At 41.8% G+C, this 25,805-nt stretch overlaps 1 protein-coding gene across 3 annotated transcripts in view; it reads left to right on the forward strand.

Annotated features, from left to right (window-relative positions):
- The first annotated feature begins 191 nt into the window (after positions 1 to 191).
- TPR (translocated promoter region, nuclear basket protein) overlaps positions 192 to 25,805 on the forward strand; it is a 33,479-nt gene continuing 7,865 nt past the window's right edge. For all 3 annotated transcript variants that reach the window (XM_054285697.1, XM_054285699.1, XM_054285700.1), the window contains exons 1-40: positions 192 to 343; positions 2,279 to 2,383; positions 2,803 to 2,876; positions 3,925 to 4,021; positions 4,248 to 4,351; positions 4,975 to 5,139; positions 5,370 to 5,462; positions 5,583 to 5,663; positions 6,706 to 6,793; positions 7,268 to 7,408; positions 8,144 to 8,235; positions 8,986 to 9,183; positions 9,685 to 9,792; positions 10,330 to 10,556; positions 11,550 to 11,713; positions 11,793 to 11,932; positions 12,027 to 12,175; positions 12,430 to 12,592; positions 12,851 to 12,985; positions 13,646 to 13,786; positions 13,945 to 14,113; positions 14,581 to 14,747; positions 14,958 to 15,110; positions 15,648 to 15,764; positions 16,410 to 16,613; positions 16,704 to 16,888; positions 17,074 to 17,221; positions 17,581 to 17,718; positions 18,339 to 18,470; positions 18,729 to 18,859; positions 19,209 to 19,419; positions 19,571 to 19,717; positions 20,101 to 20,299; positions 20,924 to 21,129; positions 21,633 to 21,694; positions 22,553 to 22,761; positions 23,065 to 23,337; positions 24,133 to 24,281; positions 25,095 to 25,178; positions 25,496 to 25,696. In XM_054285697.1, the coding sequence (XP_054141672.1) occupies positions 193 to 343; positions 2,279 to 2,383; positions 2,803 to 2,876; positions 3,925 to 4,021; positions 4,248 to 4,351; positions 4,975 to 5,139; positions 5,370 to 5,462; positions 5,583 to 5,663; positions 6,706 to 6,793; positions 7,268 to 7,408; positions 8,144 to 8,235; positions 8,986 to 9,183; positions 9,685 to 9,792; positions 10,330 to 10,556; positions 11,550 to 11,713; positions 11,793 to 11,932; positions 12,027 to 12,175; positions 12,430 to 12,592; positions 12,851 to 12,985; positions 13,646 to 13,786; positions 13,945 to 14,113; positions 14,581 to 14,747; positions 14,958 to 15,110; positions 15,648 to 15,764; positions 16,410 to 16,613; positions 16,704 to 16,888; positions 17,074 to 17,221; positions 17,581 to 17,718; positions 18,339 to 18,470; positions 18,729 to 18,859; positions 19,209 to 19,419; positions 19,571 to 19,717; positions 20,101 to 20,299; positions 20,924 to 21,129; positions 21,633 to 21,694; positions 22,553 to 22,761; positions 23,065 to 23,337; positions 24,133 to 24,281; positions 25,095 to 25,178; positions 25,496 to 25,696 (5,901 nt within the window). In that variant the 5' untranslated portion in view covers position 192. The remainder of the gene's footprint in view (positions 344 to 2,278; positions 2,384 to 2,802; positions 2,877 to 3,924; positions 4,022 to 4,247; positions 4,352 to 4,974; positions 5,140 to 5,369; positions 5,463 to 5,582; positions 5,664 to 6,705; positions 6,794 to 7,267; positions 7,409 to 8,143; positions 8,236 to 8,985; positions 9,184 to 9,684; positions 9,793 to 10,329; positions 10,557 to 11,549; positions 11,714 to 11,792; positions 11,933 to 12,026; positions 12,176 to 12,429; positions 12,593 to 12,850; positions 12,986 to 13,645; positions 13,787 to 13,944; positions 14,114 to 14,580; positions 14,748 to 14,957; positions 15,111 to 15,647; positions 15,765 to 16,409; positions 16,614 to 16,703; positions 16,889 to 17,073; positions 17,222 to 17,580; positions 17,719 to 18,338; positions 18,471 to 18,728; positions 18,860 to 19,208; positions 19,420 to 19,570; positions 19,718 to 20,100; positions 20,300 to 20,923; positions 21,130 to 21,632; positions 21,695 to 22,552; positions 22,762 to 23,064; positions 23,338 to 24,132; positions 24,282 to 25,094; positions 25,179 to 25,495; positions 25,697 to 25,805) is intronic.

Consider the following 25,805-nt stretch of genomic DNA (forward strand, 5'->3'; position numbering starts at 1 on the left):
GGGCACCTCAGAAGCACAGAAAGCTCCTGTCCTGTAGCATGGATGAAGCTCCTCTATCCCTCATGGCGACGAGGCCGTGCAGTCTCCTGTTCCGGCTGTGGCGCTGCCTGGGCGCTGCCGCCACTCCCATGATGGCGCGGCCATGGCGGAAGCGGAAGCGCGGCCGGCGGCGGGCGGCGCTGTGCCGGAGCCATGGCGGCCGTGCTGCAGCAGCTCCTGGAGCGGGCCGAGCTCGCCAAGCTGCCCCGCGCCGTGCAGGGCAAGCTGGAGCGCTTCCTGGGCGACCAGCAGAGCGAGATCGACGGGCTGCGGGCCCGCCATGAGCGCTTCAAGGTGGACAGCGGTGAGCGCGGCCGGCGGGCCCACCGTCCCTGTGCTGGGGGAGGCAGCGCGGGCACAGCGCGGAGCGCGGTTCTGTCTTCCACGGTCTCTCGGGGGTTCCCTGGGGGCTGTGAGGCCGGGAGGGGGCTGGGGACGGGCCTGCAGTGGGACCTGAGCGGTGTTTTGTCTCGTTTTGTCTCCTGGGGTATATATATATATTTATATATACTTTTAAAATTGTTTTTTCTTCCTGGTGTTTGGTTTTTTTTCCCTCTTGCTAAGGGGCGTTCAGGGTTAAAACTGCATTCGAAATGGTCTTAAAGAACAGCTTTTGGCCAGGTTTTTAACAACCATTGATACGCACAGGTCTGAGGAGGAGGGGCTGAGGGAGCTGGGAAGGGGCTCAGCCTGGAGAAAAGGAGGCTCAGGAGGGACCTTGTGGCTCTGCACAGCTCCTGACAGGAGGGGACAGCGGGGGGGTCGGGCTCTGCTCCCAGGAACAGGGGATAGGAAGAGCGGGAATGGCCTCCAGTAGCATCAGGGACGGTTTAGGTTTGATATTGGGAAAAAATCCCTTACTGAAAGGACTGTCCATCCCTGGCAGAGCTGCCCAGGGCAGGTGTGGAATCCCCACCCCTAGAGGGATTTTAAAGCTGTGTGGATGTAGCATTTGGGGACATGGGTCAGTGGTGGCCTTGGCAATGCTGGGCCATGGTTGGACTCTGATCTTAGGTGTCTCTTCCAACCCAAACAGTTCTGTGCTTCGATCTGCTTTGGTCCTCGTTGTGGAGGAGAAATGCAGCTTTGTTCACACAGCTCTCTAACAGCCTTAGGTTTATTCAATTCTGTTCAATTCCATTCCATAAAGTGGTCCTGATGGAATCAATACTTTTATATTGATTTGGAGGTGAGTTGATAACAGAACAGTAACACCAGCAGAGAGGAGGGACAAGAGTGTGAGGTTGTGACTATGAGTTAATTTGTAGAGGATGTGACATAGTTCTGATATTTCATACTTCTCATATGTCATACTTTTTCTACCTTTCAGTTTTTCAGTCTCTCTCATGGTAGACATCTTGGTAAATGTATTACTAAAGTGTGGCGTAAATTAAGGTAACCCACAGATTTTAGCAAGATACTCACTTCCAGATTCCTTCTTCTCGTGTGTGGCAGGAGGAACAGCATTATTTGAAATTGTAATGTATGAGAGGAAGAAGATAAGCAGATGTCCCTCAGTGCTTCCTTAGAAGCCCATCCTGCCCAAAAGTGGGATTAATTATAATTTTACTGAGTATTTTACACTGAAGCTCCATGACACAGTTACTGTTTTAGATCATGAAAATTCACATCTAATTCTCTTTTTTTCACTTCTAAGGGAGTAGAGCTCAGGAATTAATTTTAAGAAGCCTTCATTAAAAGTTTCCCCAGATCAAATCCCTTGATACCTGGGAATATGTGGATTTTATTTTGTATGTATAGAAATACCCCAGAAATAAAAGAAGTTTTAAGGTGATGAGCCCGCACTGCATAATTGGGCTGATATAACATCTCTGGTTACATCAAAAATGTTAAAGAACGATTCAGATTAATCAGGCTCTTATTTGATGGACAATTTCACAGAATCATGGAATGATTTGGTTTGGAAAGGACCTTAAAGCTCATCTCATTCTAACCCCTGCCATGAGCAGGGACACTTTCCACTCGAGCAGGCTGAAACATATCACAGTTTCTGGAAACATAGCACTTGTCATGCTAGCAAAGTGCTTTAAAAAGTATTGATTCAATGTGGAAATGCAGGTTTTTGCCTTCAAAAATGTTGTGGGGTTTTTTTCCCTTCCTTCAAATTCTGTTGCAGTCTTAGTATTTTTATACATTTTCTTTAGAATGCTCCTTGGTAAAGGTGAGAAAGAAAAAATTGTTTATGATGTGAAACTGAGATGACTTTGTTCTTTTGCAGAGCAACAGTACTTTGAAGTGGAAAAGCGACTGGCTCAGAGCCAGGAAAGACTTGTAAATGAGACCCAGGAATGTCAAACTCTGCGGGAGGAGCTCAAAAAGCTTCGTAAGTGTAGCTGTGTAACATCCCTAAGTGTTGGGCAGGACATTCTCCAGCCCAGGTTTGTGGGCACTGCCTCAGGGTTTGCACAGGAGCTGAAAATCTCCTATCTGCTGCATTTGTAGAGATGCGTTTTGGTGGTGTGTTCCAAGATTAATGGCATCTGTTGTTCTCATGGCAGAACAGCCCCTTGCTGGGTAGTAGCAGTGCAGGGGGCTGTGTATGGATCCTCACAAAAGCTGCTTCTGCTCTAATCAGTGCTTTCATCTACCTCAGTGCCCCTGGTCCATCCAGGGCAAGGTCTGGCATTCTTCTCTCCCTTTTGCTAAAAATGTTTGTCAGGGGAATTGTGACTCTGTTGCATTAGGAGGGTGGGTTCTGTCACATCCTACTGGAGATCCCTCACTGCTGTTCCTTCTCCCCAGATGAGCAGCTGAAGGTACTCAATGAGAAGAACAAGGAGCTCGAGGCTGCCCAGGACCGGAACGCGGCCGTGCAGGTACTGCTGGGGCTGGCCAGGAGCTGCCATCCTGGGGCTGCCTGGCCCTTTGCAGCACAGAGTGCACTCAGTTCTCAGTGGAGAATATCAGGATCAGCACCACTATAAGCTCAGGGAGATGTCTAAATGTCCATGGGGATGTGTGTGCAGGAAAATTGCAGGAACTTTTAAAAAGGTGGTGTTTTAGCAAACTGAATGACAGGTGAGCAGGTGCTTTTGTTTCAGTTTGGATGGATTGTTCCATTCCAGCTGAAACCTGTTGTGAAGTGACTTTAACCCAAACCCCCAAAATTTTATCAAAGGCATAAACAAAACTTCTAGTTTTCCCCATCCTTTCCCACTCTCTGGCACAGTTTTTATTGTGTTATACCCAAAAGTCACTGGGTTGCAGGATGAGCTGGCAGATCCAGCAGAACAGTAATTTTGGAGCAGGAAGCTAAAACAAGTTTATTAGATTGATTTTTCCATGATGAGAGATGGATCTCATTGTTCTCTCAAAGGAACTTACCTGAGCCTGACTGAGGTGCTTTGTAGTGATACCTTGAGGGCATCCTCAAGTGTAGTGATACCTTGAGAGACAGTGTAGGCTGTAAATGATCCAAGGTTGTTGGCTTTGTCTTGATTTTTATATTGGTGCATGTAAATTGCATTGTTTGGTTATTTATATTGGTGCATTGTTTATACTGGTGCATGTAAATTGCATTGTTTGGTTGTTTGTATTGGTGCATTATTTATATTGCTGCATGTAAATTGTACTGTCATTCCTTGTTTACTCTGTTACCCCTTTTATTTAACCAAACAAATCTGTTTCAGGAAATTCTTGCATATTACAGCTGTCTTTCCAAGAATATTAAAATGAAATGCAGTGTTGAACAGCTCCACTGTGATTTCCATGCCCACTCTAAGCCTCTTATCCCAGTGTTCAGTTGGCTGGGGTAGCTCACTGAGGTTTAGCTTGCTGCTGTGTAGTTCTGAGTGTAAGCAGAGGTTATAAACAGTTCCAGAGAGCTGATCACATTTCTTTATTTCCTTCTGCAATCTTTTTCAGAGCCAGTTAGTGCGAGAGAAGGAAGAACTGGAAGCTGAGAAGAGAGACCTGGTCCGAACCACTGAAAGGCGATCTCAGGAAGTCGAACATTTAAATGGTACAGCCAGGAGCACAGTCCATAAATACCAGGAAATAACACAGTCATTGCACAAAGACACCACTTTGGTGCTTGTTTTTCTCCATTTAAAAATGTGCCTTATGCAGTATCTTAGTGCCCAACATGCAATTACACACAAAGTGTCTTGCCTGTTGTCATTCTTTACAATTTAGTAATTAAAGCTGTTACACAACAGGTTTTTGTAACACTGATTTCCCTCTTCCAGAGGATGTTAAACGTTTAAATGAAAAGCTCACAGAGGCCAACACAGAAAAGGCAAAGCTTCAGCTGAAATTGGATGAGCTTCAAACATCAGATGTTTCTATGAAGGTGAGGAGGGCTTTGTAAGCACAGTGTGTGTTCTGCTTGTTTGTGTGTGATGTAATCACCATTTTGTTATGATTCCTTGGAAAGTAGGTCAAGTGGGTGCCTGTTATTTATAGCAAATTCTTTTATTATAAAATTGTTGGCTGTTACTAGAAGTGAGAAATTTATTTCTGGAAGACAGGGGGTATCAGGCTGGGCAAGCATGTCCAGGCCTTCTTGGTGGCAGTGGAAGGAAGGACTGCTAGGAAGGACTTCAGCTCCATGAAGGGAGATAGAAAGGAGAAAAATAATGAGCTGTGTACCTGTACCATTACTTTGTGGGCAGAATAAACTCCATAGAGAGAAGGAAGAGACAAAAATCTCAATATCATAGTTAATTTCCTCTAAAAGGCTACTAATCTTGTTCTTGTTCCCAACTAATTTAAACTTGGAGGAAACTAACTCAAATGGCAGGAGTTTGTTGTTGCTTGACAGTTGTAACTTACTGCCAGTGTAATAAGGAGCACTGTCTGTATTTACGAAATTACAGTACATTTTTTCTACTCCTTCTCTAATTAGAGTAATTTAATTGGCTGCTTTATTTCCTGTGGAACCACTACAATCACACTGTGCAATTCTCTTTTCAGTACCGGGAGAAAAGGCTGGAGCAAGAGAAGGAGCTGCTGCAGAACCAGAACACATGGCTGAATGCTGAGCTGAAAGCCAAAACAGATGAGCTGCTCCATACTGCCAGGGAGAAAGGCAATGAAATCCTGGAGCTCAAATGCAGTCTGGAGAACAAAAAGGAGGAGGTAATGTAATTACTGAGTTGTCATTTCTTAGAAATTATACCACCTGATTAACAATGCTAAACAAAGCCTATACTTTAATGGCTGTATTTGAGTGGCCCTGTATGCTCTTCCAGCAACTTTTGGGTTTGTTTTTATTTTTAAGTTAAAAACAATGAGACAAGTATTTTCCAAAATAAACTGGACTAGGAGCTAAAAATCTTACATAGTGTCCTTGCTTCTTCTCTGAATAGGTTTCCAGAATGGAGGAACAGGTGAACAGCTTGAAACAGTCCAATGAAAACCTCCAGAAGCATGTTGAAGAACTTTTGAATAAATTAAAGGAGGTGAGACAGCTTGAAATATGTTAAATGGCATTGCAGTTGGTCCTACAAATCAAACAATAAAATGAGTGAAATAGAAATAGTGGAATCCTCCCCTACCCTATCTCCTCTTTCATTTGCCAGGCAAAAGAGCAGCAGACAAGCATGGAAGAGAGATTCCACAATGAACTGAATGCCCACATGAAATTATCCAACTTGTATAAGGTGAGTTTGTTAATTCCATTATAACTCTAGTAGGGTCTGAATCTTACATAATGCAAGCCAATTTGGAGGCTTTTTCCCCCACAAAATTTGGATGTGGAAAGGCTGACTTCCATCGCATGACTTTGTGAAACATGCAAAACATTGTCTTCTTTGCTGCTTAGTCAGCATTTAGACTCTTACATTGTTTAGATTATCTTGGAGAATGAGCAAAACTGAGGTTGAAATAGTAATTTTATGCTCACTATTTTGAGGCTTCATGTTGTAAAAATGTGGTAATGTCTTAGGATCTGTTGGAAGGAAAAAGTTTATGTGGAAAGTATGACTGTGCAAGAGATTTTTCTGAGTTAGAAGTTCATTTATGAACACTGCAAAGTGTTGGTGACTTGGTTAGGACCCAGCTGAATGTCCTGTACTGTGTCAAAGACACAGCATCTAAACAAGTAATATTTGTTCTGTTTGCTCAAAGAGTGAAAAATACCATGTAAGTTAGCTGAAATGTCCAACTGCTTGCTCTTTGGTTTGCATATTTTAGTGCACAGGTTACTGAGCTCTGCTTTGTGAACTGTCTTGCACAAACACCAAATAACCATTGTACAGCTTTTGCATTTGGGACATCTCAAGCTGTAAGCAAAGAAGCATAAACTGTTATATAATATGAGTCCCTAAAAATACTATTTTTCAGACTATTTGAAATAGAGTACTGAAAATTCCAGTTTTCTTTAGTCAGAAGAAGGAAAGAGCCAACACCAGCTGTAAACAGCTGATTGTTTGTTTGATTACTGATTGTTTTGTTCAGCCATTAAATTCCTTTATGCTGTAAACAGCTAAACAGATTGGGAATTGCCACATCAAATCAGTGTCTGATACTTCTTACTCTCAAGCAGTTTGCATCAAAGTGAGTCAATCCACATGGAAAGGACTGACCAGCTTAGGTCAGTTTTTTGCAGAAACCTGTTCATGATTTGTGGTCAGTTTAGGCTTTCTTGCAAACATAGGGCTGCTGTTGCTGTGTACTAAAGGTGAGCTAAAATGCTTTCTTCAGAGTGCTGCTGATGACTCCGAGGCAAAGAGCAATGAGCTGACAGGAGCAGTGGAAGAGCTGCACAAGCTCCTGAAGGAAGCAGGTGAAGGTAAGCTGGCCAAGGGAGGAGAGCAGTTGGGCTCCTTGGAGTACCTTGATGCTCTGAAAAATGGGGTTTTTGTGTTCCTGAAAGGAATTTCATTGGCCTTTAGGGGGGTGCTGGAAATACTAGTCCCTTTGTAACAAAAGCTGTGTCTGACTAGTTGAATTTACTGATGGTTGGGAAACTATTTTCAAATACACATGGAATTTTACTATGGATTTTGATAATTTTGCAAGATATGTGTTCACTTTAGCTTTTTAGTTTAGGTTCATTTTCACTGCTAAGGACAGTTGATATTTTTGCCCTTTTCCAAGCAAAGATGATAGGCAGTGGTTCATGCTTTTCTCACACTGCTGAATTTTCTTATCATGAACTTCTGCAGATCATATAAAGTAAAACTTAAGGAACACAGCTAAATCCTGATACTTTTTAAATAAAAACAATCACAACACACAACCTGCTTGTCTGATTGAATTTCAGCTAATAAAGCAGCCCAGGAGCATTTGGCTGAGGTGGAGGAGTCAAAAGCCACCATGGAGAAGGAGCTGAGAGAGAAGATCAGTAAGCTGGAGAAGGAGCTGGAGAATGCCAATGATTTACTGTCGGCTACGAAGCGCAAAGGTGGGATCAGCTGGCACCTGAAATACAGAAACTCTTGGGCTTTTATGGTCTTTCAAGGATATTGTGCTGAATTTCTCTAAGAACCAACTGCATTAATCTAATGTCATCTTTGGTAATTTCTAATAATTCATTTTAGAAGGTATTTCATATATATACGTATGCTTATATATGTATATAAATATGCTCCCCTCAGCAGAAAATTCATTTCTGTCATAGTTTTTTGAAGTTTTTTTTAATCTGTTACCTTTTCATAGAAAATGGAGGGGAAACTTTTCTTCAAAGCTGAATCAGCCTGCTTTTAGTGGTTTTCTGGAAAGGGAAAAAAGGCAGCAGTGAATAAACCTCTTGTCCTTAAATTTCTGTCTGACATTAAATTTTGCTCAGTATTCACTGTTTAAGCTGTGACCTTTTTGTTGTTTGGTACATATCCATAGCTTCTAAAGGATAGAGAGCAGGAAGGAACAGAGGCATGGACTACATTTGCTCTTTCCCTGTGTTAATTTAATTTAAATAAACCAGTGTTCTGCTGCTCCAAACCTCTGACAATGTGCTAAAAAACCTGAGGTTAAGCTTTGCTCCAGCTATTTCAACTGCTCATGTTCTAAAATTATTTAAATTTTAGGAGTCCTAGTAGCAATATCTTTTCAGCAATTCAAATAAATCCTGTCAAGTATGAGAGTTTCTGGTGGGGATTATTGCAGTTTTTGGATGGTAATTGTGGGGTTGTGTCTCCAGGAGCCATCCTGTCCGAGGAGGAGCTGGCAGCCATGTCTCCCACTGCTGCAGCAGTGGCCAAAGTGGTCAAGCCTGGCATGAAGTTAACTGAGGTGAGTGAGCGCAACCTCTCCAGCAGCAAAGCCCTTGGATGCCACAATGACACTGTGAGAACAGAAAGGTTCAGCCTTGGGGCACTTTTTGGGTTTGGGATCATGCTTGATGAAGGCAAGGAAGTCTTATTTGAGGCAGACTTCTCTTGCTAAGTTACTGAGATCTTTTTCAACATGCCTTACAGGTTTTCTTTAGTAGATCAAATTCAGAAATAGGTGGATTTTGTTAATATAAACTTATTTTCTATATGCATTTTTGGCAGGAGCAGCCTTTTTTTGCTTACTTACATAGTGTTTTAATCTGTACTGCTGTGCCTAAACTTGCAAACAATTAACTATAGCTCATACAGGTTCTAGGGGCTTTCATGCTTCTGTTTATGCAATTTGTGTTGTTATTATTTGTTACTGATTGTTTTGTCCAGCCATTAAATTCCTTTATGCTGTGTTGCTGGTTTTGATATTTCTGTTGTCTTAAATTTGCTTTAAACTTACACCTCTTACATAGACTTCTTCTATTGCAGACAGTTGCACTATACAGTTTGCCATTTTAAAATTAGTATATGTAACTTCTTTTCAATGATATGAGTCCTATAATCATATTTTCAAAGTCCAGCTTGTTCTTCTGAATTACCTAGTTCAATTGTATAAAATTGCAGTGCTTTAAGGTATGAACTGTATCATTACCAGTGGTTCTTTTTAAAGAGATCTGTACAAGCATATCAAAACCAAACCAAAACCTTTTTGTTGCAGCTGTACAATGCCTATGTAGAAACTCAGGATCAGTTGCATATGGAGAAGCTGGAGAATAGGAGAATCAATAAATATTTGGATGAAATAGTGCAGGAAGTAGAAGCTAAAGCCCCAATCTTAAAACGTCAGCGTGAAGAATTTGAGCGTTCCCAAAAAGCTGTTGCAAGTCTGTCTGCAAAGCTTGAACAAGCTATGAAGGTTGGTATAAAATAAAATATTTACTTGGAATTTTTATTTCCAAAATACAACTTTTTAAATCTTTAAACCTGTTGCTGTTGTAAGTGTATGAAATGGATCTTTCAGTCAGCTTTTATTGTGGGAAAAGATGTGTTGGACTTTCTGGCTTGTGATTTCTGGAACTGTACAAAGTATTTTACAGAACCAGCGTATTTTGTAGTTTTTTATAATGGTGGTTTGTCTCTGATTTTCTAGGAGACTAGATTCACTGTAAACAAAATTTAGTGTATATTTGACATAAAATTGGACTTCATTGCTCCCTTCCCACTGGTTTTAAAGTATGTACCAGTACATTACAAAAGACCACGGCTTTTCATTCTGGAACACCTAGAGTTTAACCTTGGGTGTGTAACTTTAAGGAGAAGTTTGGTTCCCCAGGCATGTCTGCACATGCTGTTATCTCTCTGGAAAGGAATGTGTCCAGTTGAGGTGTGATGTTTACTCCTGTTGGTGTGCTTGCAGGAGATCCATCGCCTGCAGGACAGCGCCGACCAGGCCAACAAACACGCCTCCTTCTTCGAGAGGGAGAGCCAGAGACTGGAGGTGCGAGTGAAGGATCTCTCCCAGCAGGTACAGGAAACGTTGCTGTGGTTAAATGTGCTGTTTGCAGTTGTGTTTTCATGTGCTGCTGCATTTCAGATGTTTACTTGGAAGTTGCATTCAGCCACAGTCATGGAGACTTTGGCTGTCCTAAGTACCTAAGTGACATTAAAGCTTCTCCTCAGGACAGCTTTCAAAGCTGGAATAAGTTTAGCTGGATAGAAGTGGTGCTGCTTTAGGATAATATTGTTAAGCATATGACATGGAAAACTCATCTATATAATTTCTTTGTTAGATTGGACTGTCCTGTGATCTGTTCACAGAACTAAACACTTTATGTACTTTCGATTTGTTGCCTTTTGTGAAGCTATATTTTCTGTCACATAATTATCTTACAACAACTATCTTGATTATAATTGTTTGCACAATTGCAATTGTGCAATTGCAATTCCCTGCACATTGTAGGGAAAACCCCTTAATTTCCAAGTCCTTTATTCCCAATATATTGGTTTTCACTGAAAACTTTAGAGTCTGTGCAGGCCTTACACGAAGACTGTTCTCTTTCAGATCTGTGTGCTGTTAATGGAACTGGAAGAAGCCAGAGGCAACCACGTGATTCGTGATGAAGCAGTGAGTTCTGCTGACATCAGCAGCTCTTCTGAAGTGATCACTCAACACCTGGTCTCCTACAGAAATATCCAAGAGCTTCAGCAGCAGAATCAGCGTCTCCTGGTGGCTCTTCGGGAGCTGGGGGAGGCAAGAGAAAAAGAGGAGCAAGAAACAACATCATCTAAGTAGGTCACCTCTTCCTTTTCATTAACTTTGTACTAATTAGTAACAGGGATTCATTCAAGCATTTTTAGTTTTTTAATTCTGATTGTTATTAGTTGTGTGCAGCAGCTATGTAACTCGTAGAAGCAAGTTCTTATTAAGCTACAGGACCTTCAGGTTTCTTTAAAAATGGCTTTATAACTTTATAATAGGTCCTGTCATCAAAACCTGAAGTAAAAATAATTGCCAGTCTTCTAGTGACTGATTTCACACAACAGAGCTGTTTTTCAAAAAGATAAATTTTTATTCCTGTTAGCTGAACAAAAAACTGCATGAGTGCAAATCTAAATCACTACTGTAAAGGCCACAGGTGTGAATTCGGTGTGAAAGGTTCTTAGCCTGACTCTCTGCTCATGCTGTTGACATTTTTGAAGTTACTCACATGAATAGAATTCTGCTGTTCAGGAAAGAGGCCTGCTTTCTTTTTCATCTGCAAATGGCAGCCCAAATGCCTGTCTCCTGGAACCTTGCAGGATTTTGTCATAGGTTCACAGAATCCTTAAGTTTGGGAAAGATGTCCAGGATCGAGTCCAAGCTATGCCCCAGATGTCACCAGCCCAGAGCACTGAGTGCCATGTCCAGGCCTTCCTTGGAGACCTCCAGGGATGGGGACTCCAACACCTCCCTGGGCAGCCCCTGCCAATGCTTAAAAACCCCTTCTGTGAAAAAATTCTTAATGTTCAACTGGAATCTCCCTTGGCTTAGCTTGAGGCCGTTCCCTCTCCTCCTGTCCCTGTTCCCTGGGAGCAGAGCCTGGTCCCCTCCTGTCAGGGAGCTGTGCAGAGCCACAAGGTCCCCCCTGAGCCTCCTTTTCTCCAGGCTCAGCCCCTTTCCCAGCTCCCTCAGCCCCTTCTGGTGCTCCTGTCCCTTCCCCAGCTCCATTCTCTTCCCTGGACACGCCCAGAGCACCTGGAGGTGGCTGTGTGTGATGTTGAAGGTTGTTGTTGTTGTTCCAGGATCTCTGAGCTGCAGAGCCAGCTGGATGAGGCTCTCAGTGAGCTGCAGCAGCTGCGGGAGTCACGGCAGCACCAGCTGCAGCTCGTGGAGTCCATCATCCGCCAGCGGGACATGTTCCGCATCCTGCTCACCCAGACCACGGGGGCCATCATTCCTCTGCAAGGTACCCAGGCTGCAGGGGCTGGATGATCTGCTGGGGTAAGCAGAAGTGTTGCTTTAAAACTTTCTTTACCTTCCTGTAGCTTCAGGTATGTTACCAGAGGAGATCTGTCTTACATCTACTCCAAAGCGTCCAAATTTACCTCAGTCCATGGCAACTCCTGCTCCAGTGTCTATGACTGAGTCCGTGGAGACTGTGGAGGCCAAGGCTGCTCTTAAGCAGGTACATTTTTCAGTAGACACTGCACAAAGCTGTCCCTGTTTATTTTTACTTGCTTTTGGTACTTACTCGCTTTTATGTCTGTTCTTTTCTGCAGTTACAAGAAGTTTTTGAGAACTATAAAAAAGAAAAGGCAGAGAATGACAAGCTTCTGAATGAACAGAATGAAAAGCTTCAGGAGCAGGTCACAGACTTGAGGTCACAAAATGCCAAGATATCCACACAGCTGGAATTTGCCTCCAAAAGGTAATTCAGCTACATAATATCATTGCCTTACATGTTCTGTAGCTGCTTGATTTCATTTGCTCATCTAAACATTGATACTGTCTATGGTGTGTAAGAACATAAAGGAAATAGTGCAGGTGGTTCAAAAGCAGAAGCTGTAGTTGAGTGAGGCACATTTGTGTAAACTGAAACATAAAACCATGAAGCCCACAGCAGTGTGCATGCCCCTGTTGAGCTGGACAGTGGCAGAGTTGCTTTGCTGTGTTCCCTGGCAGGTATGAGATGCTGCAGGATAACGTGGAAGGCTATCGCCGGGAAATCACCTCCCTGCACGAGAGAACCCAGAAGCTCACAGCGACCACTCAGAAGCAGGAGCAGATCATTAACACCATGACTCAGGACCTCAGGGGAGCTAATGAAAAACTGGCAGTGGCAGAGGTCAGTAACAGTGTGTGGCACTGCAGGGTATTTCAAGGTAGCATGACAGTTTTCCTTAGGATTGTCCTGAAATGACTCAAGTGAAGAGTGGAGATGTAAGAACATTCCAAGGTGTTTCAGTTTGCAGGGAAAACAAAATGTTCAATAGTTCTGTTCTTACTATTCTTGGCTTAATTCACACAGATTTTAAAATAATACTAAATTCAATGGATGGGTTGGGGATTGACAACAAAGTTTTTATTATTTGTTTTCTAAAAGGTGAGAGCAGAAAACTTGAAAAAAGAGAAGGATATCCTGAAGATGTCAGATGTGCGCCTGACTCAGCAACGTGACTCTCTGCTGGTTGAACAAAGAGGACAGAACTTGCTACTCACCAACTTGAGAACAATTCAGGTATGTGGTGCTATTCTTACGCCCAGGTTGGGTCTGTCTGTCAGGCTTTTCAATAAATACCCATGCAAATCAAATTAAAGACTCATGGGATTGAGTCTTAACATGGATTTTTTTGTGGTTACAAGTCAACATGATATAAAATACTTAAGCAACTTGTTTCAGCAAGTTTGGGATTCCTGTCCTACATTATGATACTCTGTCATTTACCTGGGCAGTCCTGAGAATTGTGAGATGATGAGAAGGATTTTCACAATTAAACAGAAACAAAACACATGAAACAAAGTGAAAGGAAAAAATTTATAATGGCAGTACTTAAAATGGATTTAAGGATGCACATTTTATCATGTGACTGAATTCTCTTTCTTTAGTAGATCTTTTGGAGGTTTTTTAGTCCATGGCATTAGACAGCATGGCTGTCTATCCATGGATAGTAGATATTTTTCTAATAATATTTTTTGTACTAACATCATTAATGAAACCTTTCAAAGCTAAGTCAAACATTGTAAGCACTACTTTTCATCATTTTCTGTATTTACCTGTTATTTAATTATTCTTGGGGTGGGAGAAGTGTTGTGGCAACTTTGTATGAAGCGCTGCAGTAATTCAGAAAAAAATTATTGAGGTATATTGTAAACAAAATGCATTGTGCTCTTCTTTTAGGGAATACTTGAGAGATCTGAGACAGAAACAAAGCAGAGACTCAATAATCAGATAGAAAAGCTTGAACGTGAGATATCTCAGCTGAAGAAGAAGCTGGAAAGTGAGGTGGAACAAAGACATTCCCTCACCAAGAATCAGGAGGTGAGTGTAAATGTGCTGCACTTGTTTGGAGGAAAATAAAGCCCCAGGTGCTTCTGCTAGAGTGCAGTGTGTTCTTCTCCATAGCTGACATGTAGAGCCACACTTGGACTCTGTGCCATTTGGGAATAATTGCAAACTGAAGAGCCCTGTGCTTGCAGGTTCATATCCTGGACCTGAAGAGGCAGCTGGAGACAGAGACCAACCGTCACACCAACACAAAGGAGCTCCTGAAGAATGCCCAGAAGGAAAATGCCGTGCTGAAACAGCAGCTGAACAACACTGAGGCCCAGCTCACATCCCAGTCCTCACAAAGGTCTCCAGGGAAAGGTAAAATCTTCCTCTGCAGTTAATTTCTCTTTATGCTAAGCATTGCCATCTCAGAATGGTAAAATTCACAGTCCATAATAATTTGAATTGGGACAACAGTACACTAAATAATAAATCACTTAATTACTGCATTCACATATTCAAGCAGATAGTAACCAGCATGATTTGTTAATGTAAAATTCACGTCCAAGCAGTCTTTGACGAAGGGAAAAAATAATGCAAAACTTCTTGAAGAATTCCTTTTATTGTTTGAAGGAGCTTAAATGTATTAGGCTACATAGTTTTAAATAATCAACAGTGTTTATTATAAGTCCTTATTTTGGTGAGGGCTTACAGTTTTATTTAGGGAAGCTTTGTGAAAATAATTGTTTTTATCATATTATCCAAAAATTGCTTCAGTCTTCATAAGAACAGCGGTTTTAAGGCTAAGTTAAATCTCAGTTAATGAATGTGTTCTAACAATGCAGGTCAGCCCAGTACAAATGAAGATGTGGATGATCTTGTAAGCCATCTGAGACAAGCTGAGGAGCAAGTCAATGACCTAAGAGAAAGGCTCAAGACTAGTTCCAGTAATGTGGAGCAATACAGGGCCATGGTTCTCAGCCTGGAGGAATCCCTCAATAAGGAAAAACAAGTAAGTAGTTAATTACTTATTTTTATTTACTTTGTTTTTTAGAGTAAAAATTCAATACTGCTTGTGATTTTCCATATTTTCAGTGTTGTTCCAAATTAGATGCTGAGAATACCTATTCTGGCTTTAAATTGTTAACAAAATTCCAGTTTTGTATCAGAATAATGTATTTAACTGGATAAAAAATGGATCTCATGATGGATTTTAATGAAGGTGACAGAGGAAGTTCGTACAACAGTTGAGGCTCGTCTGAAGGAGTCTTCAGAATATCAGGCACAGCTGGAAAAGAAGTTGATGGAGTCAGAAAAAGAAAAACAGGAACTGCAGGAGGAGAAGCGTAAAGCAGTGGAGAACATGGAGCAGCAGGTATGCCCTGACCCTCCTTGAGAGCCCCAAGGAATGAGCTTTCATAAAGCTGCCTCCCCTTCACTTGGGTTTCATACTATAGCAGTGCCCTGATCCAGGTCTTTCAGAGTGTACACAGAGTGCCTGAATTTGTGAGAGGTTTCCAAACACAAGCTGTATATTGATAGTGTCAGTTCAATATTGTAGTGATTGTGTGTTTAAAGCTGTCACTCTCTGCCTGAACTTTGAGCAGGAAAACATAAAGTAGCAGCCTTTGTGAGAGGTTTCAGAAGGAAACAAAATGACTGTAACTAGAATTACTGCAGGTCCAACTCTGAAAGTAAAGGATTATATTTTTACTGGGAATGACCTCTGTATATTAATAAGTCAAAATATAGAAAGTATTTGTCTCTTTTAATACTAATTTTAATTTATAAGTAATAAAAGAATCACCATTATGAATGACTGTGTTCAGTACTCTGCAAATACTTTGCCACTCAGTCCTCTCAGTCTTGGATTTGTTCTTACTTTGTTTTTGTTGTTCCCCTGCTACTGCAGCTTTCAGAACTGAAGAAGAGTCTGTCAGCTGTGCAGTCAGAAGTTCAGGAAGCTCTTCAGAGAGCCAGCACAGCTCTGAATAATGAACAGCAGGCCAGGAGGGACTGCCAGGAGCAAGTAAGTTTGTGGTGTTTGCCTATTTTAGCCAGGGTCAGCAGAATTCCTGTTAGCTTTCAGTTGAATTCAAAACTAAACTTGTTACTCAGGGACTGCTGGAAGCGGGAAAAACGCTGGAAGAGCACATTCTCTATTTTGGGAGCAGCTGCTTATTGAATGCAATAGATTTCTGTTTCTAAGGTCTGTTTCATTAAGTGAAAAGATTGGCTTGAGAATGTAATTAACTGATTTTAATGAATTGCTGCCTTCATGCCCTGAGGAGGGGGCTGAAAATGCTCCCAACAAGACAATGGGAAAAGTATTTTTCTAACCCAATAGATAATTGTCGTCTTTTACAACGTGGGGCAGTGTGATCTTTAGTAGCAGCTGGTAAGATTGTCTTGTTAACCAACTATTTTTTAAAGGGAATTTACTTTTCTGCAGATGAGAATTCCAACAGCACTAATTGGTTTCAAGGATATCAAAAAACTTTTGGCTGTTTAAGCCAACCCCAAAAGAAGTAGATGGGCATTTCCATGTTTCGTGTACTTGAGATTTTGGGCAGTGGTTTTCTTCTTGCTTTGTGGTCGCTTGATTTTGTCTCTTTGTACAGATCAAACACACAAAATAAGGGTAGCAGAGTTGATTTATTCTGGTTTTGTGCAGGCAATGATGGCTTCTGAAGCTCAGAACAAATATGAGCGGGAGTTGATGCTTCATGCTGCTGATGTGGAGGCACTACAGGCCGTCAAAGAGCAAGTCGCCAAGAACGCAGCGGTGAGGCAGCAGCTGGAGGAGGCTGCTCAGAAAGCAGAGTCTGAGCTCTTGGAATCCAAAGCCTCCTGGGAAGAGAGAGAGAGAATGATCAAGGTGTGATGGGCTTTGTTGTTTCAGTGGGTTTTTTTCAGTTAACAGAAATTCAGCCACAGAAATCACACTCAGTGAATGATTTTGTTGTAGGATGAAGCTTCAAAACTTGCATCCCGCTGTGAGGATCTGGAGAAACAAAATCGATTATTACATGAGCAGCTGGAGAGCATGAGCAATAAGATGGTGACTTCCATGAAAGAAGCCATCCCAACTGCAGCAAATGTTTCTCTTAGTGAGGAAGGCAAATCCCAGGAACAAATCTTAGAAATTCTTAGGTAACCTTAGCTCTGAGTTCCTTCTCCTGGGGGTTATAAATTAGATTTGAACTTAAATAAGTCTATATTACTTTATACTTAAAGCATAATGTTAAAAATCCAAGTGGTTTTTTGCTGGTGAGAGGGGGTTATACTACTTGAGAACATTTTCCTGGTGTGAAGTGGCATTGAACTCCTCCCTGCAGGTTTATCCGTCGGGAGAAGGAGATTGCAGAGACAAGATTCGAGGTGGCGCAGGTGGAGAGCCTGCGGTACCGCCAAAGAGTGGAGCACCTGGAGAGGGAGCTCCAGGAGCTGCAGGACAGCCTCAATGCTGAGAGGGAGAAGGTGCAGGTATGGCTGGGGGTTAATGCTTGTGATTTCAGTGAGTCCAGGGCTGTTCTGGGGCTGCCTGTGCCCAAAAATAAATTTTTGAAAGAATTTCGGGGTTTTTTTAACTGAGATTGCTTATAACCAAATGGAGTATCTTGTTCTGAGTCTTGTGAGAGAGTGGCAACTCCAAAAATCTTATAATTAGGGGAAAAAAGATAATTTATCCTTTTTTCCTCCGTCTCCTACTTCCCCATGTCTTGAATGTACCTGTAAAATAATGAATGCCATGATAGCTTTCCAAGGTGGTGTTATACCATATCCGGGTGGAGTATATGTGCCTGTGCAAGCAAAACAAATGATTGAGTTGACTCTTTCCACAGGTAACAGCAAAAACCATTGCACAGCATGAAGAATTAATGAAGAAAACTGAGACCATGAACATACTCATAGAAACTAACAAGATGTTAAGGGAAGAGAAGGAGAGGCTGGAGCAAGAGCTACAGCAGATACAAGCAAAGGTTAGTACTGATAAACCTTTCAGATATTCAGTGTAGAGTGAAATGTTGGGATATACCATTGCTAATTACAGTAAATATGTGATTTACATTATAATTATTCCTTTAAATGATAAATGAATGAGGAAACTTTACATTTCCAATTTTCAAAGACTTTGGTCCATCTGCAGTATTGGAAAGCTTGAAGTTTAGTTCCATTTAGATGAACCTGAAAGTCAGTGTTTATCCTTGGCTAGAGGTATACCAAGAGCAAGGATATTATCAGCAATTACATTAAAAATGGCACAAGAATGCATATAAAACAGACCACAGCTTTTTTAAGAGCTTAAAAGTAAGATACTGCTTGTTTTAATGGTAACCAATGCATCGGATTTTAACATTAAAAATCTCTCCTGTACCAAAGTACAGAGTGAGCATCTAAGATTGGGAAGTCGCACCAGTATTTTTTTTCTCTGTAGGATCATCCTCTGCTGTTGTCTTTGTCCTTTTCTCTTCCTCCAGCTGGCAGAGAGTTAGGAAAAGAAGGCAGAGAGTTAGGAAAGAAGCTGTGTCATGGCTTTTTCCTGAGGGATTCCTTCAGTCTCCTGAGGTGCAGAGTGTAACCCCTTACTGTGCTTTCTCAGGTACGCAAGCTCGAGGCAGACATCCTGCCCCTGCAAGAGTCCAATGCTGAGCTCAGTGAGAAGAGTGGGATGCTGCAGGCAGAGAAAAAGCTTTTGGAAGAGGATGTTAAACGCTGGAAAGCCAGAACTCAGGTGAGGAAATCCCTCCTTTCAAAGAACATAATGTGGAAAAAAAAGCCCACCAGTTAAACAACTAAAAAAGTGCTACATTTCCTTACGAAGAATAAAAAGCTAAGAAGTGTGTTTGAATTATAAAGCATTGTTCATGCAGCTTCAGAGTTGGCTATTTGATATCAAAATGCAAAAGCAGTGGCTCTAATTCAAAGAGATTTTCTGGCTATAACTGTGTAATTATTTTACAAAAATGCCCCTCTTTTCTTCCCCTTCCAGCACTTACTGAGCCAGCAGAAGGACACTGACCTCGAAGAGTATCGAAAGCTGCTCTCTGAGAAGGAGGCAAATGCCAAGCGTGTCCAACAGATGAGTGAAGAAACAGGCAGGCTTAAAGCAGAAGTTGCCAGGTGTGGTATTGGTCAATTTGTAAAAAGTTTGGTGCAAAGCAAAATATTCTGATTATATATCTGAAAGTGTAATTTCTTAAGTGTCTCTGTGTAACTGTGAAACTTTTGGTATTCTTTCTGTGGCTTGATTACAAGCAGGTAAGGTGAAGTGGAAGTTGTTTTGCAAGCTATTAGCTGAAATTATTCCAAAGTAATGTATTGTAGAATAATTTCTATTCTGTATTGCAAAATCCTAGAAAATGTAATCCACTACAGATAATGCTAGTGATGTTACATAAATAAGGGATATTGAAATGTGTATGTTTTCAAGCATCTCATTTGCATCTCCCTCTGATCTCTTGTCATTTAGAACTAATGCATCCTTGACTACAAGCCAGAATCTTGTTCAGAGCCTGAAGGATGAAGTAACTAAAATAAGAACAGAAAAGGACACTTTGCAAAAAGAACTGGATGCTAAAGTGGCTGACATACAGGAAAAAGTGAAAACTATAACACAGGTCAAGAAAATCGGTCGCCGGTACAAGACCCAGTACGAGGAGCTGAAAGCGCAGCATGATAAGGTAGGTAGAACTGAAATGGAGCGTTCCTTAGAGTTCCTGGGGTTTGCCAGAACTTTTAACCAATCACTTGGCACACAAAACCATCTTGTGAAAGTAATAATGCTGTGATCAGGTAGTCCCGTTCAGCCTTGTACCCCTTGATGCCTTTCAGATGGTTGCTGAATCATCAACTCTGCCTTTGGCAGAACCACAAGAAGACCAAGTTTCTGCCCAGGAAGTACAAGAGCTAAAAGACACTCTCAGTCAAGCTGAAGTGAAGACAAAGAATTTGGAGACTCAGGTTGAAAGTTTACAAAAGGTAAGAACAGTGAGTAATTTCAGAGTACTGTTCTCCACTGCAGTCCTAAGTGTGTAACAGTGAAGAATGGGAGGGTGTTTTAATGTGTGTCACAGAAATATGGGAAGTGAGCAATTGTGCCTCTACTTTCTTGGGAAAGAGGGATCTTGAGCCTGGTGTAAATCCTGGGTTTAATGTTTCTAACATTATTTCCTGGAAGAAGTGGGAAAGAGAATGCTGTTCTACAGCTCTTGCATTCAGAGAGGACTGAACTCCTGTTGTTGTTAAGAAGCTTTTTAACCTTAATCCAATGGCCAGTTAATACCAGCTCCTTGGAACTTGGCACCTGTATTTGCCAAAGTGGTTGGTTGTGGCCAACAATTGCAATCTTTCTCTCTCCCTAGACAATAACAGAAAAGGAAACTGAAGTTAGAAATCTCCAGGAGCAGATAATGCAGCTACAGACAGAACTGGCCCGTTTCCACCAAGATCTACAAGAGAAGACTACACAGGAAGAACAGCTCAGGCAACAGATCACAGAGAAGGAGGAGAAAACAAGGAAGACCTTGCTTGCAGCCAAGCAGAAAATTGCACAGTTAGCTGGTATTGTATTTCTTTTTTTTTTCTGTCCTTAGAGATGTTTGATTATTTCTATGACAAAACCTTTAGACAGGATGCTTGAAAATTATGGCCTGCTTCATATTTTACTGAAGTGTTTTCTAGACTTGAAATGCTACAGGGATTGTTCTAAAGTTTAAAATTTAATTCCTTCAGAGGATGATAAAAGTACATGAGTAGCTGCACACTGAACATTGAAAAAATTTTACTTACTTTTGGCCAGCCAACATGATTACGTTTTTTATCCTTCTGTTGATTAGAGCAGATTGGCCTTACTAACAACTTGGGTAATCTCCCCTTCCCTAAATGTAGAGTTGCAAAACACATTGTCTCCTCTGTTTGTAAATGTCACTGAGAGGAATGATGATGTAAGAGCTTGCTGAAAACATCTTGTTCTTTTGGGACTACTTCTTTATCTATTACATATTTTTCTATTTTAGTTTCTTTTTATCTAATTGCAATTGAAAAGAAAAATGGCCATATTGCCTCCCAGATCTCCTTTTATGGCTTAACATTTTTAGGATTTCAGAATACTTCAGTGACCTGGTTAAACACCCAGATGTTCAGTGTGCAGATTCAGCAAGGCTGGACCTTTTCCTGTTCCACCAGGTACAAAAGAGCAGCTCACAAAGGAGAATGAGGAGTGGAAGCAGAAGAGCAGCTCCCTGGAGGAGCAGAAGACTGAGCTGGAGGTGCGGATGAGCGCCCTGAAGTCCCAGTACGAGGGGCGGATCTGCCGCCTGGAGAGGGAGCTGCGGGAGCAGCAGGAGCGGCACCACGAGCAGCGGGATGAGCCCCCCGAGTCCACAAACAAGGTACAGCGTGTAACAGTCCTGCCAGGCAGCCCTGGCACAGCAGCCAGGCCACCACTGCCCAGGCTGGACTCAGGTGCCACCATGCCGTGCTCTTGGAAATCCACAAGTTGGCCTCACTAAGGGTTCAGAACTTAATTTAAATTTCCTGCCCTAATCAGAGTTCCCAGCACCAACAAGCAGGCAGTTCTGCCATTCACTGTGAATCAGTCAAGGAGATGTTCATGCTATGCCCTCTATTTTTGTATTTTACTCATGCATTCAGTATAATGGGTTCATGTCTCAAAGCTTCAGAAAATACCTGAGCAGTTACCAAATTGTTTTCCAGTCTTTGTATGGCTGGTATGATTTGGTTAGAGGAATTTGCCATAATTACAGTCTGCCCAGGTCAATACCCAACAAGCATTTTTTTCATAGACTTGTTAGCAAAGTGCTGAAGTGTTTTCCATGTTGCCTGCACTGTTTCATGTATACCTGACATGATATCTCTGGTTTTTACCTAATAGGTCCCAGAACAGCAGAGGCAAATCTCACTCAAGTCTACTCCAGCTTCAGGTGAAAGAGGAATGTGAGTTCAAGGCATTTGCAGAATTTCTGTGGGTTTATCATTATGTAGTTGCTCTTCTTTTTAGCAAATCACTAGCTTTTCATAATTTTTCTTAAACAACTGCGAAGATACTGACTGACATAGTGCATTCCTCCTGTTTTCTGAGCTACATCTAATCAATAGGGCTTTTAAGCTGCAAGCTGGTATATTAACCACCTGGAAGATGGTATCTGGGAAACATGAAAGGCTTTTAAAAATGTTTTCAGACTAAGGTTTTTAAAGTTGTGTAATTTTGATTGTTAACCTTTTTGGTTTGGGGAAGGATCTTCCTTGTGCAAGAATCAGAAATGGACTGAACAGATAACTCTAAAAGATAAAATAGTCATTTGCCTAAGCTCTGAAATGGGAAATATTGCTCTACTACTGAGCTGGGATAACAAACTCCCTCTCAGCTACTATGAAATGCGTCCTTTGACTTTCAAAAACGTCTCTTAAAATTTGGCTGCCCCTTGTCTCTGCCAAGAGATGATGTCACTCTGTATTGAGCGAGTCAGTTTTGATGTAAGATGTGTTACTCACTGTAATAAAATTCCAGCACAGCCAACAGTACAAACATTTTGATCTCTTACTAGATTCCCACTTGATTACCTTGGAAGAAACCTGTCAGTTCTCCAAGCTGGATAAAATGCTATTGATGGCATAGTGTGTCTCTCTTTTTCAACTATAAAAAGTTTTGAAGACAATTCCTTAGGCTATTCTCAGGCTTTTAAATTTAAAAGCTTTTAAAAAAACAGTGTTTCTGGCTATGAAAATATACTTGTTTGTTATTTTTAAAGTCTGCTTTCTGTACCATGATGAAACCAATCTCCTGTTTTTCAGTGCCAGCACTTCAGATCCTCCAACAGCAAACATTAAACCAACTCCCGTTGTGTCAACTCCCAGTAAAGTGACTGCTGCTGCAATGGCTGGGAATAAGTCTACTCCAAGGGCCAGCATCCGTCCCATGGTCACTCCTGCCACAGTCACCAATCCCACCACTACCCCCACAGCCACAGTTATGCCAACAACACAGGTGGAGACTCAGGAAGGTGAGATTTTAGTGTAGTATAAGGATCCTCAGTACTCAGAAGAGCTGCCTTTGCCTTGAAGTGTTGGTGGCAGTCAGTTTGGAAGGGCCTTGGACTGTGTCACTGTCCCTGCATCTCTTGGTATGTTGCACTTCTATGACCATTCTACTTGCAGCAAAGTTCATGGTTCCTCAGGTGGAGATGTGCATAACACAAATTCATCTGCAGAACACTGAATGTGCTTGTTCAGGATTTCCTGAGAAGGAGAGTGTGAGCTGTGCTGGATGAATGAAGGCCCTGACTGTGCTGCTGTTTGCCTTGCAGCCATGCAGTCGGAAGGACCCGTGGAGCACGTCCCGGTGTTCGGCAGTGCCAGCGGCTCCGTGCGCTCCACCAGCCCCAACGTGCAGACATCCCTGCCCCAGCCCATCCTGACTGTGCAGCAGCAGACCCAGGCCACTGCCTTTGTTCAGCCCACCCAGCAAAGCCACGCTCAGATCGAGCCTGCAGCTCAGGAGCCAGCCCCTGCCATCATGGAGGTGGTGCAGAGCTCCCAGATAGAGAGGCCCTCCACCTCCACAGCCGTGTTTGGCACAGGTTGGTGTCGTTTTGTAGGTCTCCCTTGCTCAATAGTTCCTTGTAGGTAGCTCCAGTTGGGTCCTTGGTCAACCAGGCTTCACATCAGTTTGGGCCTTTTTCTCCTCCCTTAGTTTACTGTACATTTTAAGAACTTCTGAAGTTAGGCTTCCTTCTTGAGCTGTCAGAAATGGTGCCTCTGAAATGCTGTTGGCACTGCATTCCTTAAAGCAGAAAGAAAATAAAATTTTGTGTTTGTCTTTTTCAGAGCAGCTTTGCTCTGAAGGTTTAATACATTAAGCCTTACTCACTCTGTTTCCATGGCACTATCAGCAAGGTTAATTCTAGGAGCCATGAGTAAGCTACTTAAGCTTGAATTTAAAATATAGGAAGTGCTCTAAAGCTACACACTGGAATGCACTCTTGCACATCTGTTTGATCTACACAGTGTAAATAGAACATTTGTTCCCCCAAAAAAACATTTCTGCAGACTGTTGGGGTTCTCCTTTTCCAGCTGATACTCTTACAGATTTTGGGTGTATTTGTCCAAAGCAAAGATGGTGGAAGAAATATTTGGGTTGTACCCTGGGGCTTATAATTAGGGTCAGTTAAGTTGTGAATAAAGGCCTGAGAGCTTAAGACTTGTAACTCAAGGGGTTGATGTTTTCCTGGCCTAGGAGACAGCTCAGTGCAATTCTGATTGTTTGTTGTCATTCAGTGCAGAAATAGAGGTGATCTTCAGAGGAAAATACCAAAGCTTTTGATTTGTGGTTTGTTTCATGTGTTGTTCTTAAAATAACTGAGAGATCCTTACAGTTTCAGCTACCCCCAGTTCCTCACTGTCTAAGCGCTCCCGAGAGGAAGAGGAGGACAACACTGTGGAGAACTCAGACCAGATCTCTGAGGAAACAGTGGATGCACCTACTTCAAAGAAACTGAGAATCATGCAGAGAGTTGGGCCTGAGGTTTGCACAAACATAACTGCTACTACTTAATCTTTGTAGGATTTTAATGGGAAGAAAAAATGTGTTACTTCAGAGCAAATCAGTGAATTCCTAATTGACTTTCTAATCTGTTGGGGAGGAAACAATTATATTTGGATATCTAAAAAGGCAGAGGTTAAACCAATTAGAATGAATTATGTAAATCTTAAGCTGTAGGATGGGAGAGAGAGGGCCATGTCCTAGGATGGAGGAGGAGGAAGAAGTTCAGACTTCTTTCAGTGGGGTTTGGAAGGTCTTTATCTACAGTGGTTCTGGATAAAAATAAAGGGTATTTAGGAGATGGGAAGCAAAGATGAGTTATTGGAAAAGCCTACAGAAGATGCATGTGAATGTTGGTGTGAGGGATTTGGGATGTGCTGGAAAAAAAAAAAAGGGATAAAATTGAGGAGACAGAACCTCACCATGTTAAGAAAGCCAAAGATATTTTATTAACTCTGTGCCAGAGGGATGTTCATAAGAGAAAAAGGGCAGGATTGTGTTAAGAGCATTGCCACTTAAGGATCTGGAAGGCTGGAGGTAGAATGGGAAACTTTGATGTGGTTTTGGTTCTGAAAAGATTGAGGTATGCTGAGGTCCAGTGGGCTGGGGAACTTGTGTTTCTCAAGGGCAGGGAAGTGAGATTTTTGATAAAAGCATTGCTAAGGAAGCCAGAGAAAATGTTGCCCATAATCTTTGTGGCAAAAGATAATTTTTATTAAAGTAAAAAAACAAAAATCTCAAGCATGTTTAGGGCTAATTATATGTTTTAAGTGAGAAAAATGTTTGTTCTTCCAGGAGGAAGTGACAGCAGAAGAGAGCACTGATGGAGAGGTGGAGGCACAAACATACAATCAAGACTCACAAGACTCCATTGGAGAAGTAAGCATATTTGAAGAGCAAAAATCTTCAGTAGAAATAGCCATCTGCCCCCCAAACTCTGAGTGAAATTTAGAAGTAAAATCTCAAATGGAATCCTTCAGGTTTCCCATGGAAACCATTTAAAATGTGTTAAAGTTTAGACTGGAACTGTTCAGTCACTGACAGTCACCTGTCACATTCTCTTTTGTCCTCTCCTCTGGTCAGTTTTTGAGAAACAGCAATAGCTGTCCTGTAAGCATCAGAGTCTGGTTGTCTTGCTGTTGATTGTGGTGCAGTGAGTTTGGTTTGTGCTGGTGATTGCCTTTGCTCTTTGGCAGGGTGTGACACAGGGGGAGTACGCGGCCATGGAGGACAGCGAGGAGACTTCCCAGTCTATCCCTATAGACCTGGGGTCCCTTCAGTCAGACCAACAAAACACTTCTTCATCTCAGGATGGCCAGTCCAAGAGAGATGATGTGATTGTCATTGATAGTGATGATGAAGATGATGATGATGAAGAAAATGAAGGCGAGCAGGAAGTATGTATATCATGGAATTCCTTTATGATTTTGTCTTTCATCAGATGTAAAACTTGCCAGGCAGGATTAATTTAATCCAAATATTTTTGACCGAGTAAATGGTCTGTAT

Source organism: Melozone crissalis, unplaced genomic scaffold, assembly GCF_028551555.1.
Source record: "Melozone crissalis strain CALT ecotype California unplaced genomic scaffold, PUWL_Pcris_2 ptg000045l_1, whole genome shotgun sequence".
Classification (NCBI taxonomy): Eukaryota; Metazoa; Chordata; class Aves; order Passeriformes; family Passerellidae; genus Melozone; species Melozone crissalis.